The following is a 16,930-nucleotide window of genomic DNA, read 5'->3' as shown; positions in this document are numbered from 1 at the left end:
CTTACAAGAATATCATTTTTACAGCAAAATTTTTAATGTGTTTGCAGCTACTTTCTTTTAACACTTTTAAATTGATTGGTAAACGAGAAGTATGGCAATAGTTTCCCATGTCATCCCTCGATCCAGTCTTGAACAGAGGTCTGAGTTTGGCATACTTCAACACTTCAGGAAAGCATCCTTGTTCAACAGATGAGTTGATTATTTCGGTTAGTGGAGGTGCTATTTTATTGACACTTTTTTTATAAAACTCTGTGAGGTACTCGACTTCTTTGTGGAGTCCAAAGGAATTTACTTTACTTATATATTCCGATACATCATTATCTGACTTTGCTTCATCATCATCATCATCATTTAAGACTGATTATGCCTTTCAGCATTCAATCTGGAGCACAGTCCCCCTTATAAAATTCCTCCCTGATCCCCTACTCAGTGCTAACATTGGTGCCTCTTCTGATGTTAAGTCTATTACTTCAAAATCATTCTTAACCGAATCCAGGTATCTTCTCCTTGGTCTACCTCGACTCTTCCTACCCTCTACTGCTGAACCCATGAGTCTCTTGGGTAACCTTGCTTCTCCCATGTGTGTAACATGACCCCACCATCTGAGCCTGTTCGTCCTGACTGCTACATCTATAGAGTTCATTCCCAGTTTTTCTTTGATTTCCTCATTGTGGACACCCTCCTGCCATTGTTCCCATCTACTAGTACCTGCAATCATCCTAGCTTCTTTCATATCCGTAACCTCAACCTTATTGATAAGGTAACCTGAATCCACCCAGCTTTCGCTCCCATATAACAAAGTTGGTCGAAAGATTGAACGGTGCACAGATAATTTAGTCTTGGTACTGACTTCCTTCTAGCGGAAGGGAGTAGATCATAGCTGAGCGCTCACTGCATTAGCTTTGCTACACCTCGCTTCCAGTTCTTTCACTATGTTGCCATCCTGTGAGAATATGCATCCTAAGTACTTGAAAACGTCCACCTGTTCTAACTTTGTTCCTCCTATTTGGCACTCAGTCCGTTTATATATCTTTCCCACTGACATTACTTTCGTTTTGGAGGTGCTAATCTTCATACCATAGTCCTTACATTTCTGATCTAGCTCTGAAATATTACTTTGCAAACTTTCAATCGAATCTGCCATCACAACTAAGTCATCTGCATATGCGAGACTGCTTATTTTGTGTTCACATATCTTAATCCCACCCAGCCAGTCTATTGTTTTCAACATATGATCCATAAATAATATGAACAACAGTGGAGACAGGTTGCAGCCTTGTCTTACCCCTGAAACTACTCTGAACCATGAACTCAATTTACCGTCAACTCTATCTGTTACCTGACTATCTATGTAAAGACCTTTAATTGCTTGCAAAAGTTTGCCTCCTATTCCATAATCTTGTTGAACAGACAATAACTTCCTCCTGGGAACCCGGTCATATGCCTTTTCTAGATCTATAAAGCATAGATACAATGCCCTGTTCCACTCATAACACTTCTCCATTATTTGCTGTAAGCTAAAGATTTGGTCCTGACAACCTCTAAGAGGCCTAAACTCTCACTGATTTTCATCCAATTTGTACTCAACTAATACTCACACTTTCCTTTCAACAATACCTGAGAAGAGTTTACCCACAACGCTGATTAAAGAGATACCTCTGTAGTTGTTACAATCTTTTCTGCTTCCATGTTTAAAGATTGGTGTGATTACTGCTTTCATCCAGTCTGATGGAACCTGTCCCAGCTCCCACGCCATTTCAATTATCCTGTGTAGCCATTTAGACCTGACATTCCACTGTATTTGATGAGTTCCGACTTAATTTCATCCACCCCAGCCGCTTTATTGCACTGCAATCTATTGACCATTTCTCCACTTCCTCAAATGTGATCCTATTTCCATCATCATTCCTATCCCATTGTACATCGAAATCTGAAACATTACTGATCGTATTTTCACCTACATTGAGTAACTCTTCAAAATATTCCCTCCATCTGCCCAAGGCATCAACAGGATTCACCAGCAGTTTTCCTGACCTGTCCAAAATACTTGTCATTTCCTTCTTACCTCCCTTTCAAAGACTGCTAATTACACTCCAGAATGGTTTTTCCAGCAGCTTGACCCAAAGTCTCCAACCTGTTTCCAAAGTCTTCCAAAGATTTCTTCTTGGATGCTGCAATTATCTGTTTGGCTTTGTTTCTTTCTTCAACATAACTTTCTCTGTCTACCTGAGTTCTAGTATGTAGCCATTTTTGATATGCCTTCTTTTTCCTTTTACAGGCTGCCTTGACTGTGTCATTCCACCAAGCTGTTTGCTTCATCCTACCTTTACACACTACTGTTCCAAGATATTCTTTAGTCACTTCTAGTACTGTGTCCCTGTACCTTGTCCATTCCTTTTCCAATGACTGTAATTGACTACATTCAACTAACTGATACCTTTCTGAGATCACTGTTAAGTACTTGTGCCTGATTTCCTTATCCTGAAGTTTCTCCACTCTTATCCTCCTACATATGGACCTGACCTCCTGCACTTTCGGCCTCACAATACCAATTTCACTGCAGATTAAATTGTGATCAGTGTCATCAAAGAATCCCCTGAATACGCGTGTGTCCCTCACAGCCTTCCTGAGTCCCTGATCTGTTATTATATATTCAATGACTGATCTGGTTGCCCTGCCTTCTCAAGTATACCGGTGAATGTTCTTATGTTTAAAAAATCGGAGCAAAATGCCTCGGACATTGCTTCATTTATGAAGAATTCATTTAAACACTCTGATATTTGAGCTGGATTTATAGTAAAGCTATGATCTACTGGAATCCTAGACATTTCACTATTATTAACTAACTCTGATTTGACAACAGACCAGGCTGCCTTTGTCTTACTTTTATGTTGTGAAATGAATTGATTGTGTGCCATTTTTTTTTGGCCTTCACAGCCTTTTTAAATGTAGCTTTATAAAGTCTAACGTACTCAGCAAAGTGTCTGTTTTCATTATATTTCAGTTCATTGTGGAGTTGCCTCTTCCTGGCACTAGAATTTTTTTATATCCAGAACTATCCATTTAATATACTAGTCAATTTGTCATCTATGATTCTAAGTGGATATCTCATTAAATGTTTCAAGAAAGCTACTTAAAATTTTTTCAAAGGTACTACTACATGAAAAACAGCTGTCATAGGGCTGTTCATTCTCTCTTAACATATTACTAAAAATAGTTGAATTTTTTCACTGAAGTTTTTCATATGACCATTGTTATGTGAAATTTCTTTGTTAATATTTGATAGTTCAATGAATATTTGATAGTTCAATGAATCAAATAGGGGTAATGCAGGAGTAGGTTTAATAATGAATAAAAAAATAGGAGTGTGGGTAATCTACTACAAACAGCATAGTGAACACATTATTGTGGCCAAGATAGACACGAAGCCAATGCCTACCACAGTAGTACAAGTTTATATGCCAACTAGCTCTGCTGATGACAAAGAAATTGATGAAATGTATGATGAGATAAAAGAAATTATTCAGATAGTGAAGGGAGATGAAAATTTAATAGTCATGGGTGACTGGAATTCGATAGTAGGAGAAGGAAGAGAAGGCAATATAGTAGGTGAATATGGAATTGGGGTAAGAAATGAAAGAGAAATCTGCCTGGTAGAATTTTGCACAGAGTATAACTTAATCATAGCTAACACTTGGTTCAAGAATCATGAAATAAGGCTGTATACATGGAAGAGGCCTGGAGATACTGGAAGGTTTCAGATAGATTATATAATGGTAAGACAGAGATTTAGGAACCAGTTTTTAAATTGTAAGACATTTCCAGGGGCAGATGTGGACTCTTACCACAATCTGTTGGTTATGAACTGTAAATTGAAACTGAAGAAACTGCCAAAAGGTGGGAATTTAAGGAGATGGGACCTGGATAACTGACAGAACCAGAGGTTGTAGAGAGTTTCAGGGAGAGCATTAGGAATGGGGGAAAGAAATACAGTAGAAGAAGAATGGGTAGCTCTGAGGGATGAAATAGTGAAGGCAGCAGAGGATAAAGTAAGTAAAAAAGATAAGGGCTAGTAGAAATCCTTGGGTAACAGAAGATATATTGACTTTAATTGATGAAAGAAGAAAATACACTCCTGGAAATTGAAATAAGAACACTGTGAATTCATTGTCCCAGGAAGGGGAAACTTTATTGACACATTCCTGGGGTCAGATACATCACATGATCACACTGACAGAACCACAGGCACATAGACACAGGCAACAGAGCATGCACAATGTCGGCACTAGTACAGTGTATATCCACCTTTCGCAGCAATGCAGGCTGCTATTCTCCCATGGAGATGATCGTAGAGATGCTGGATGTAGTCCTGTGGAACGGCTTGCCATGCCATTTCCACCTGGCGCCTCAGTTGGACCAGCGTTCGTGCTGGACGTGCAGACCGCGTGTGACGACGCTTCATCCAGTCCCAAACATGCTCAATGGGCGACAGATCCGGAGATCTTGCTGGCCAGGGTAGTTGACTTACACCTTCTAGAACACGTTGGGTGGTACGGGATACATGCGGACGTGCATTGTCCTGTTGGAACAGCAAGTTCCCTTGCCGGTCTAGGAATGGTAGAACGATGGGTTCGATGATGGTTTGGATGTACCGTGCACTATTCAGTGTCCCCTCGACGATCACCAGTGGTGTACGGCCAGTGTAGGAGATCGCTCCCCACACCATGATGCCGGGTGTTGGCCCTGTGTGCTCGGTCGTATGCAGTCCTGATTGTGGCGCTCACCTGCACGGCGCCAAACACGCATACGACCATCATTGGCACCAAGGCAGAAGCAACTCTCATCGCTGAAGACGACACGTCTCCATTCGTCCCTCCATTCACGCCTGTCACGACACCACTGGAGGCGGGCTGCACGATGTTGGGGCGTGAGCGGAAGACGGCCTAATGGTGTGCGGGACCGTAGCCCAGCTTCATGGAGACGGTTGCGAATGGTCCTCGCCGATACCCCAGGAGCAACAGTGTCCCTAATTTGCTGGGAAGTGGCGGTGCGATCCCCTACGGCACTGCGTGGGATCCTACAGTCTTGGCGTGCATCCGTGCGTCGCTGCGGTCCGGTCCCAGGTCGACGGGCACGTGCACCTTCCGCCGACCACTGGCGACAACATCGATGTACTGTAGAGACCTCACGCCCCACGTGTTGAGCAATTCGGCGGTACATCCACCCGGCCTCCCGCATGCCCACTATACGCCCTTGCTCAAAGTCCGTCAACTGCATATACGGTTCACGTCCACGCTGTCACGGCATGCTACCAGTGTTAAAGACTGCGATGGAGCTCCGTATGGCACGGCAAACTGGCTGACACTGACGGCGGCGGTGCACAAATGCTGCGCAGCTAGCGCCATTCGACGGCCAACACCGCGGTTCCTGGTGTGTCCGCTGTGCCGTGCATGTGATCATTGCTTGTACAGCCCTCTCGCAGTGTCCGGAGCAAGTATGGTGGGTCTGACACACCGGTGTCAATGTGTTCTTTTTTCCATTTCCAGGAGTGTATAAAAATGCAGTAAATGAAGCAGGCAAAAAGGAATACAAACGTCTCAAAAATGAGGTAGACAGGAAGTGCAAAATGGCTAAGCAGGGGTGGATAGAGGACAAATGTAAGGATGTTGAGGCATATCTCACTAGGGGTAAGATAAATACTGCCTACAGGAAAATTAAAGAGACCTTTGGAGAAAAAAGAACCCGTTGTATGAATATCAAGGGCTCAGATGGAAACCCAGTTCTAAGTAAAGAAGGGAAAGCAGAAAGGTGGAAGAAGTATATAGAGGGTCTATACAAGGGCTATGTACTTGAGGACAATATTATGGAAATGGAAGAGGATGTAGATCAGGGCTTCACAACATACGTGCTCGCGGAGCAAGCTGTGAGCAGCAAGGCGCGAGCACGGAGCAGCGCGAGCACGCTACCCCCACTACCGGACCAGAGCGGATAGTGAGGAAAGTCACGTGGGGCACACAACAGCTGCCGCCAGTCAATGTAAATCCGCGGCCACCTGCAGGGATATCACTCACGAATTATTACTGTGACAAATGAAACAAATAGAGGAGAATGTACACATGCCACATAATTTTATTAGCTTAGTGTATGCCTCTACATTCGCATTAATTTGTGAACTGTTGCACAATAAAAGGTGTCACTGAAGTGTGGGATTCTCGGTTATCTTGTACTTTTTGCCCTTTACAATTGTGTCTATGTTCGGAGTAATTGTTCTTGTGCATTTTAGGCGCAGCGTGCAGTTTAAATTTCGATCAGACAATGCGTTTCTCATGCGCGTCTTGTTACATTTCATTGCAGAGAACAGTTGTTCACAAACATACGTGGAACCAAACATTGATATTATTGTAGCCGCCAGTTTGTGCAAACGAGGAAATCTATCCTGAGGGAAGTGTCTGTAGAATTCCAAAATGTTTTTCTTGTTCTGAAATTTGTCTCTGTATTCTCTGTCACACTGCAGGTCAATAATTTCTTGCTGCAGCTCAGGACGAATCTCTTAAATATTCGCTGAATATGGAGAGAACAGATCAAAATCACTTTCTAGTACTGTCAGATATTGAAAGTGCTGATCAACTAAACTATGTGAATAACGTTCACAGTCTTTGTGAACATCTTCCATGGATGATAATTTAGGAAAATGAATTAGGTTTCTTGTTTCCAGCTGACTCACCCAAAGTGTCAATTTCATTTTAAAAACTCGTATTCGATCTATGAAATGAGTAATTAGCAGATCTTTACCTTGTAGTAAAATTTTCAAAGCATTCAGATGGCTAGTTAAATCTGCTAAGAATGCGAGATCACATTCAAACGTGCGCGCGCATTTCCCCTTCCTCGCTACTCCGCGACCTTGCACTTGCTCGCGAGCACGTGCCTGAGCAGACGCAAGTACTCGCACTAAAAACTGGCCAGTTGTTAAGCCCTGATGTAGATGAAGATGAAATGGAAGATATGATACTGCGTGAAGCGTTTGACAGAGCACTGAAAGACCTAAGTCAAAACAAGGCTCCGGGAGTACACAACATTCCATTAGAACTACTGACAGCCTTTGGAGAACCAGCCCTGACAAAACTCTACCATCTGGTGAGCAAGATGTATGAGACAGGCAAAATACCCTCAGACTCCAAGAAGAATATAATAATTCCAATCCCAAAGAAAGCAGGTGTTGACAGATGTGAAAATTGCTGAACTATCAGTTTAATAAGTCACGGTTGCAAAATACTAATGCGAATTCTTTACAGAACTGGTAGATCCCAACCTCGGGGAAGATAAGTTTGGATTCTGTAGACATGTTGGAACATGTGAGGCAATACTGACTAGAAGGAAAGGCAAACCTACATTTCTAGCATTTGTAGACTTAGAGAAAGCTTTTGACAATGTTGACTGGAATACTCTCTTTCAAATTCTAAAGGTGGCAGGGGTAGAATACAGGGAGTGAATGGCTATTTACAGTTTGTACAGAAACCATATGGCAGTTATAAGAGTCGAAGGGCATGAAACGGAAGCAGTGGTTGGGAAGGGAGTGAGACAGGGTTGTATCCTATCCCTGATGATATTTAATCTGTATATTGAGCAAGCAGTAAAGGAAACAAAAGAAAAATTCGGAGTAGGAATTAAAATCCATGGAGAAGAAATAAAAACTTTGAGGTTCGCCGATGACATTGTAATTCTGTCAGAGACAGCAAATGACGTGGAAGAGCAGTTGAACAGAATGGACAGTGTCTTGAAAGGAGGATATAAGATGAACATCAACAAAAGCAAAACGAGGATAATGGAATGTGGTCGAGTTAACTTGGGTGATGCTGAGGGAATTAGATTAGGAAATGAGACACTTAAAGTAGTAAAGGAGTTTTGCTATTTGGGGAGCAAAATAACTGATTATGGTTGAAATAGAGAGGATATAAAATGTAGATTGGCTATGGGAAGGAAAGCATTTCTGAAGAAGAGAAATTTGTTAAGATCGAGTATAGATTTAAGTGCCAGGAAGTCGTTTCTTGAAGTATTTATATGAGTGTAGCCATGTATGGAAGTGAAACATGGACAATAAATAGTTTGGACAAGAAGAGAATAGAAGCTTTCGAAATGTTGTGCTACAGAAGAATGCTGAAGATTAGATGGGTAGATCACATAACTAATGAGGAGGTATTAAATAGAACTGGGGAGAAGAGAAATTTGTGGCACAACTTGACTAGAAGAAGGGATCAGTTGGTAAGGACATATTCTGAGGCATAAAGGGATCACCAATTTAGTATTGGAGGGCAGTGTGGAGGGTAAAAATCATAGAGAGAGACCAAGAGTCAAATACACTAAGCAGATTCAGAAGGATGTAGGTTGCAGTAGGTACTGGGAGATAATGAAGCTTGCACAGGATAGAGTAGCATGGAGAGCTGTATCAAACCAGTCTCTGGACTGAAGACCACAACAACAACAGTTCAATGAATAATGCAGGGTGTTCAGAAAGTCCCAAATCTAAGCAAAAAGTATGAATATCTTCAAACAGATAATTTGTTAAAATATTATCAATACAGGTCACCGATAGTGCATTTAATGTAGTGGCTTGCATGATTTACTTTGGAGTCATAGCTTTTTTTATTATGTCAGTAAATTTGGACACTTAATTGCTTTCAACTATGATGTTGATATGGAAGTGAGCACATATTACAATCTTTTTCCTTTTTTCTTTATTGAGATTTTCAAGCAGCAAATGAGATTTGACCAAAACAGCTTCAAATGTAGCTTTCTCTGCTAGTCTCAATCAAATAATTAAAATAGTCTCCTATTTCATATTTTATATCAGAATGAGAAGATATGCAAGAGCCTCCCATTGATTTCTCTCATCCAAAAAAGCTGTTGGCTACTTCAAAATTTTTGATTTTATGACGACTTTCAATATTCTCAAATGTTTGCCAGTGTTCATTGAGGCTAGTAATTTTGATATTTTTGCAGTCCAAAAGAATAATTTGTAATTTGTCAACTTTATGACTTTCATTTGTAAATCCAATACTTAGAAAATTTTTATTCCAGGGCAGTGTGTAGAGACAATCTTTCTTATTTATGGGTTCAGGTAAAGCCTGTTGATCTTGATTTTTGGTTACCAAACATTGTTTCTCACTGAATAGTGGTATATGTGAGTGGGAAAATAATGGAAACTGATTAATAATTGCTGTTTGAATAATTTTAAAAAAATTGAATGCGAAGAATAGTTGAAACAAATTGGAAGGTAATTTATAAATCTGCACAAACATCCTGGGTGAACTTTAACTGGTACCAGTATCAACAGACCTTCAATGCCAATACATTTAAGATCAATATTCATAATTTGAGTTATGTACTTCTTCACATTAATTTCATTGTGAGTAGTCCTGATTGTAACAGTGCCAATGCAGGATCGCTCCTCCAAAATTCATCTTGTCTGCTCCGAACCTCCTGATGCAGGATCTTGGCACGGGCAAAATGATGAACAGATAAGTGTGGTCAACACGAATGTACGAGTAAACTTTGATTTCCTAATAACTTTTTATAACTCATTTTAATGTACATAAAAACAAAGATGATGTGACTTACCAAATGAAAGTGCTGGCAGGTCGACAGACACACAAACGAACACAAACATACACACAAAATTCAAGCTTTCACTACAAACTGTTGCCTCATCAGGAAAGAGGGAAGGAGAGGGAAAGATGAAAGGATGTGGGTTTTAAGGGAGAGGGTAAGGAGTCATTCCAGTCCCGGGAGTGGAAAGACTTACCTTAGGGGGAAAAAAGGGACGGGTATACACTCGTACACACACACATATCCATCCACACATACACAGACACAAGCAGACATATTTAAAGACAAAGAGTTTGGGCAGAGATGTCAGTCGAGGCAGAAGAGCAGAGGCAAAGATGTTGTTGAATGACAGGTGAGGTATGAGTGGCGGCAACTTGAAATTAGCGGAGATTGAGGCCTGGTGGATAACGGGAAGAGAGGATATATTGAAGAGCAAGTTCCCTTCTCCGGAGTTCGGATAGGTTGGTGTTAGTGGGAAGTATCCAGATAACCCGGACGGTGTAACACTGCGCCAAGATGTGCTGGCCGTGCACCAAGGCATGTTTAGCCACAGGGTGATCCTCATTACCAACAAACACTGTCTGCCTGTGTCCATTCATGCGAATGGACAGTTTGTTGCTGGTCATTCCCACATAGAATGCATCACAGTGTAGGCAGGTCAGTTGGTAGATCACGTGGGTGCTTTCACACGTGGCTCTGCCTTTGATTGTGTACATCTTCCGGGTTACAGGACTGGAGTAGGTGGTGGTGGGAGGGTGCATGGGACAGGTTTTACACCGGGGGCTGTTACAAGGGTAGGAGCCAGAGGGTAGGGAAGGTGGTTTGGGGATTTCATAGGGATGAACTAAGAGGTTACGAAGGTTAGGTGGATGGCGGAAAGACACTCTTGGTGGAGTGGGGAGGATTTCATGAAGGATGGATCTCATTTCAGGGCAGGATTTGAGGAAGTCATATCCCTGCTGGAGAGCCACATTCAGAATCTGATCCAGTCCTGGAAAGTATCCTGTCACAAGTGGGGCACTTTTGTTGTTCTTCTGTGGGAGGTTCTGGGTTTGAGAGGATGAGGAAGTAGTCTGGTTATTTGCTTCTGTACCAGGTCGGGAGGGTAGTTGCGGGATGCGAAAGCTGTTGTCAGGTTGTTGGTGTAATGTTTCAGGGATTCCGGATTGGAGCAGATTCGTTTGCCACGAAGACCTAGGCTGTAGGGAAGGGACTGTTTGATGTGGAATGGGTGGCAGCTGTCGTAATGGAGGTACTGTTGCTTGTTGGTGGGTTTGATGTGGACGGATGTGTGAAGCTGGCCATTGGTCAGGTGAAGGTCAACATCAAGGAAAGTGGCATGGGATTTGGAGTAGGACCAGGTGAATCTGATGGAACCAAAGGAGTTGAGGTTGGAGAGTAAATTCTGGAGTTCTTCTTCACTGTGAGTTCAGATCATGAAGTTGTCATCAATAAATCTGTACCAAACTTTGAGTTGGCAGGCCTGGGTAACCAAGAAGGCTTCCTCTAAGCGACCCATGAATAGGTTGGCGTACGAAGGGGCCATCCTGGTACCCATGGCTGTTCCCTTTAATTGTTGGTATGTCTGGTCTTCAAAAGTGAAGAAGTTGTGGGTCAGGATGAAGCTGGCTAAGGTAATGAGGAAAGATCGGTGTGATCGGCGTGAAAGGAAGTGCTCCATCGCAGCGAGGCCCTGGATGTGCGGGATATTTGTGTATAAGGAAGTGGCATCAATGGTTACAAGGATGGTTTCTGGGGGTAACGGATTGGGTAAGGATTCCAGGCGTTCGAGAAAGTGGTTGATGTCTTTGATGAAGGATGGGAGACTGCATGTAATGGGTTGAAGGTGTTGATCTACGTAGGCAGAGATACGTTCTGTGGGGGCTTGGTAACCAGCTACAATGGGGCGGCCGGGATGATTGGGTTTGTGAATTTTAGGAAGAAGGTAGAAGGTAGGGGTGTGGGGTGTCGGTGGGGTCAGGAGGTTGATGAAGTCAGGTGAAAGGTTTTGTAGGGGGCCTAAGGTTCTGGGGATTCCTTGAAGCTCTGCCTGGACATCAGGAATGGGATTACCTTGGCAAACTTTGTATGTGGTGTTGTCCGAAAGCTGACGCAGTCCCTCAGCCACATACTCCCGACGATCAAGTACCACGGTCGTGGAACCCTTGTCCGCCGGAAGAATGACGATGGACCGGTCAGCCTTCAGATCACGGATAGCCTGGGCTTCAGCAGTGGTGATGGTGGGAGTAGGATTAAGGTTTTTTAAGAAGGATTGAGAGGCAAGGCTGGAAGTCAGAAATTCCTGTCCAATGGCCAGCTTCATACGTCCGTCCACATCAAACCCACCAACAAGCAACAGTACCTCCATTACGACAGCTGCCACCCATTCCACATCAAACGGTCCCTTCCCTACAGCCTAGGTCTTCGTGGCAAACGAATCTGCTCCAATCCGGAATCCCTGAAACATTACACCAACAACCTGACAACAGCTTTCGCATCCCGCAACTACCCTCCCGACCTGGTACAGAAGCAAATAACCAGAGCCACTTCCTCATCCTCTCAAACCCAGAACCTCCCACAGAAGAACCACAAAAGTGCCCCACTTGTGACAGGATACTTTCCGGGACTGGATCAGATTCTGATTGTGGCTCTCCAGCAGGGATACGACTTCCTCAAATCCTGCCCTGAAATGAGATCCATCCTTCATGAAATCCTCCCCACTCCACCAAGAGTGTCTTTCCGCCATCCACCTAACCTTCGTAACCTCTTAGTTCATCCCTATGAAATCCCCAAACCACCTTCCCTACGCTCTGGCTCCTACCCTTGTAACCGCCCCCGGTGTAAAACCTGTCCCATGCACCCTCCCACCACCACATACTCCAGTCCTGTAACCCGGAAGGTGTACACAATCAAAGGCAGAGCCACGTGTGAAAGCACCCACGTGATCTACCAACTGACCTGCCTACACTGTGATGCATTCTATGTGGGAATGACCAGCAACAAACTGTCCATTCGCATGAATGGACACAGGCAGACAGTGTTTGTTGGTAATGAGGATCACCCTGTGGCTAAACATGCCTTGGTGCACGGCCAGCACATCTTGGCGCAGTGTTACACCGTCCAGGTTATCTGGATACTTCCCACTAACACCAACCTATCCGAACTCCGGAGATGGGAACTTGCTCTTCAATATAACCTCTCTTCCCGTTATCCACCAGGCCTCAATCTCCGCTAATTTCAAGTTGCCGCCACTCATACCTCACCTGTCATTCAACAACATCTTTGCCTCTGCACTTCTGCCTCGACTGACATCTCTGCCCAAACTCTTTGTCTTTAAATATGTCTGTGTATGTGTGGATGGATATGTGTGTGTGTACGAGTGTATACCCGTCCCCTTTTTCCCCCTAAGGTAAGTCTTTCCACTCCTGGGACTGGAGTGACTCCTTACCCTCTCCCTTAAAACCCACATCCTTTCATCTTTCCCTCTCCTTCCCTCTTTCCTGATGAGGCAACAGTTTGTAGTGAAAGCTTGAATTTTGTGTGTATGTTTGTGTTCGTTTGTGTGTCTGTCGACCTGCCAGCACTTTCATTTGGTAAGTCACATCATCTTTGTTTTTAGGTATATTTTTCCTACGTGGAATGTTTCCTTCTATTATAATCATTTTAATGTACAGTTGAAATACAAATTTTAAACAATACTGGTGTGATGGATCTAATCATACATTCACCCTCTACCACTTACAGAAACAAGCAGGTGACGATACAGGAGTTGATAAATTGAAGAGCACATTTCTTCCATTTTTCTGCAGATGAATCAAAACAATATCTTTGCCACAAAACAGCTCGTTAATTTACCTTAGGCGTTGTGTATGTATAGCCTACATGTATAAGTAGAAACTAATGAAAAATTAATACGATTCAACATATCACCCTACTCATTTGTTACATTTCCCATATTACTCAGAATTTTACAGCTGTCAGTGAATTTCGGATCGTAACCTATTTAAATGAAGACTGTGTTTACCCTTATTCAGATTTACAACCACAATTCATAGATTGTTATGGTTTTTGTTTATATCATAATTTATTCTCTCTATGTATCAATCATTGACAGATCTTCGGAAGACCATGCTACTCACTACAATTTTAGACATTTTGTACAGATTACTGGCACATTAAATTAACTGTTTTGTTTCACTAACAATTTTCTCCTAGTGTTGTTTCTAAGTGAATTTGTACTTACTTGAATGAAGACTCCTTTGTAATTCTTTTGAGATGCCTTTCCTGAACCATTCTGCAAGCTATATATGTTGCTAAAGTGTTTCTTCAACTGGTGGGTCTCGATTCCTGTACGAACATCTATTGTGGAATTTGGCACTGCCACATTTTTGAGCAAAGAATCAGCTATAATACAGATTTTTTTTTTAATTGATAAAACTTTAAATTATTTTTACCTACTGCGTGTTACATTTGTCCACTTATATTTATTATCAGTTTTCAAGACTTTTGTGTGTGTTTCTTCTGTAGGTGCATCAGACTTGTTGTTTGAGTGAACAGATGCATCATTCTGCCTGTTTTTGATGTTATTTTTGTCTACTGCCTCAGCTATTTTCCAAAAAAAGAAAAAAAAACAATTTTTCCCATATTTCAGGTCACAGTTTTCTTGCTTCTGCAGTGATAATGCTGCACTTAAAGTAATAATGTCTTTCTGTGAGCTCACAGTGGAAGTCAGCATGACCAGTGAATATTCTCACTAACAAATTTTAACCTTACTTTTGCACATTTTTCATGCAGCCAGATGTTGACTTCACTCACAGAATTTCTTTTGTAACCTGTTTCTGAGACTTTTTACATGATTCACTATTAAACTTTTACCATTTTACAAGCAAAGTGTCTCTGCGTTTTTCAATAGGTGCCATCTCAATTCTGTGTCTCATCTCCTGCTTGTCATTTGGTAGTGGCGGAATGTAGTAACAAACTTTTATAAAACCCCAAAAGAAAAAAATTACATGATATGAAGTCAGCTGTACAGGGAGACTAATGGACAAGAGCTCTGTCATATTGACCATTACCACCAATACAACACTCAGGGGCTTCGACATACAACCACTTTTGTACAAAGAGATGCCAGGGGGGAGGGTCTCCATCTGGTTGCCGAATAAAGTTTTCAGGTTTGTCTTCTAATTAGGGAAAGAACCTTTCTCCCAACATATCCAGATACGCTAACACTGTTATAGCAGCTTCAGCAGAAAAGGTCCATATGCTTGACATTGTGACACAGTCCAGAAGTATTATTTTAGGGACTCTCTTTGATATTGTACAAATTCATTAGGATGTTCAGATTCCCAGATGCAAACATTATGGGTATTTACCTTACCACTTAGATGTAAAGTTGCCTCATCACTGGACACCATATAAGTTATCTTCCCATTGCAACTTCACTTGCAGAGTTATAATGTACACCATAGTTAATTAGCTTTAAAGCATGTTCCAACTGTAACCAGTATGGACACATGTGTAAACATTTTCTTAAAACCATCCACTCATGTTTGGCAACTGAAGAGCAAGACTTACTTTCCCAAGAGACTTCGTACATCTACGAAGGTAAGATGCTCTGGTATTGTCAACATCCTCTGCAGACACTTTTGATCATCTCGTGCTTTTCTCTGTACACACACAAGTGGTCATTTTGAACTGTCAACTGTCGGTATGCTTCATCAAGTATATTAGTTGATTACACCTGTTAGTTCATGACATTAATGTCAAAATAGATCATTTATAGGTCACCTTATCTTGTTAGATTCACACTTACTGTTGATTAGTGTCATTTTCAATACATACGAGCTTGTTTCTGTAGATGTATAGGATAATTAAGCTTCAGAAGTGCATTTGGAAATTATCAGAACTAATTTCATAACATTGTACAAAATCTTTGAAAAAATGGTTTCAAGTTAGGTATGAATATGGATAGGGTTCCATTCTGTATGATTGCTTTTAAATTAATTTATCACCATTTTTATGTTAATGAGAAGTTTATTCTCATTCTTCTATGTTCTTTCAGGCAATGAGAGATCGCCAGGAAGAAATCAACATGCAGCAGGAATTGTTAAAAATAAAGAAGCGGGTTCTGGAAGAAGAGAAGTCTAAGTTAATACTAGAAATACAAGGACGAAAGCTTAAAACAGCACAGCTTCAGTCAAAATATGAAATAGCAATGATGTCACTTGGTAGAGCAGAAGAAGGAGAGGAGGTGTCAATAGCAACTATAAAACTCAAGGTATTTATTTTACCATTTTTCATAGCTCTTGTCTTCCCCACTTTCTCTCTATTCACGTTGGAATCACTTAATTTAAATGACACTATAGTAAATGTTGAATTCACAGTCAGGAACACCCTAAATGAGCTATTGTTATTTAAGTTTTCAAAATTCTGTTTTACTGGATAATACCTGTTAGGAAGCTCCAAAATTAAATATTCTTCTTTTTCAAACTGTTCATGCATTACAGGGTTAGCACAATTGCATTACAGGTTTGGCACAATATATATGTGTTCTAACTAGGAACATGGGGAAACAAATGGTCATAAAAGACATGCAATTTATTGGGTCACAGAGTGACATCAACAAGAATACAATAAAAGTAGTTTACACATCTTGAACACATTTAACAGATGAGGGCTTGGAGACGCATGCACCTTCTTACAAAGATGCCGTCCACATTAGGTGTCGCTGGTATTGTGCTGCGTGAGCATTGCAGATCTGGTGACTGTGATCGATGACCAGGCTGCACCTGACAGCCACCTCGGAGAGTTGCAAGTGTGTCATTTAAATGTCAGTGCTCACTATGCTTGCTGTAGTGGCCCGACATACGTCCACTGTGAGCCGTAGGTGTAGTAACTGATGAGTTACTACAAAAGCATGTGAGAGGAGGCATCCCACCACCCATGAACCCTGGGGTGATCAATGGATAGGACCACGATGGGGGCAGAAGCCATCTGGGAGATTGAGTCCATGTCAAGGGGCTCTGACATGGGCAGTGACGATGGTGGGGGCCATCTTGGACCATCACCATTCAGATTGCTCTGAACAACATATTGTCTTTGTATCATAAACATTTAATTCGGCTCAGAAAAATTATTATCTCAGGAAAAATAAGCTCTTGTTATTGCCTATGCCTGTAAAAAATTTCGTGTGTTCTTGTACAGTGCAACTTTTCATTTAATTACCAACCATAAGCCCTTAGTTTCATTGTTTAGCCTGTCAGTGCCCTTGCTGGACAAAACTGCTCTTTGTCTTCCACGTTGGTCTCTGTACTTGTGCCAGTTAACT

At 41.8% G+C, this 16,930-nt stretch overlaps 1 protein-coding gene across 3 annotated transcripts in view; it reads left to right on the top strand.

Moving 5' to 3' along the window:
- The window catches only part of LOC126162967 (coiled-coil domain-containing protein 39), a 485,180-nt gene that overhangs the window by 381,484 nt on the left and 86,766 nt on the right, over positions 1 to 16,930 (top strand). For all 3 annotated transcript variants that reach the window (XR_007535141.1, XM_049919812.1, XM_049919811.1), the window contains one exon: positions 15,665 to 15,880. Coding sequence is in view for 2 of the 3 variants with exons in the window: in XM_049919812.1 (XP_049775769.1) it covers positions 15,665 to 15,880 (216 nt within the window). In the remaining variant the exon portion in view is untranslated. The remainder of the gene's footprint in view (positions 1 to 15,664; positions 15,881 to 16,930) is intronic.

Source organism: Schistocerca cancellata, chromosome 2 (genome assembly GCF_023864275.1).
Source record: "Schistocerca cancellata isolate TAMUIC-IGC-003103 chromosome 2, iqSchCanc2.1, whole genome shotgun sequence".
Classification (NCBI taxonomy): domain Eukaryota; kingdom Metazoa; phylum Arthropoda; class Insecta; order Orthoptera; family Acrididae; genus Schistocerca; species Schistocerca cancellata.
This window is presented reverse-complemented; position numbering and strand designations above follow the sequence as displayed.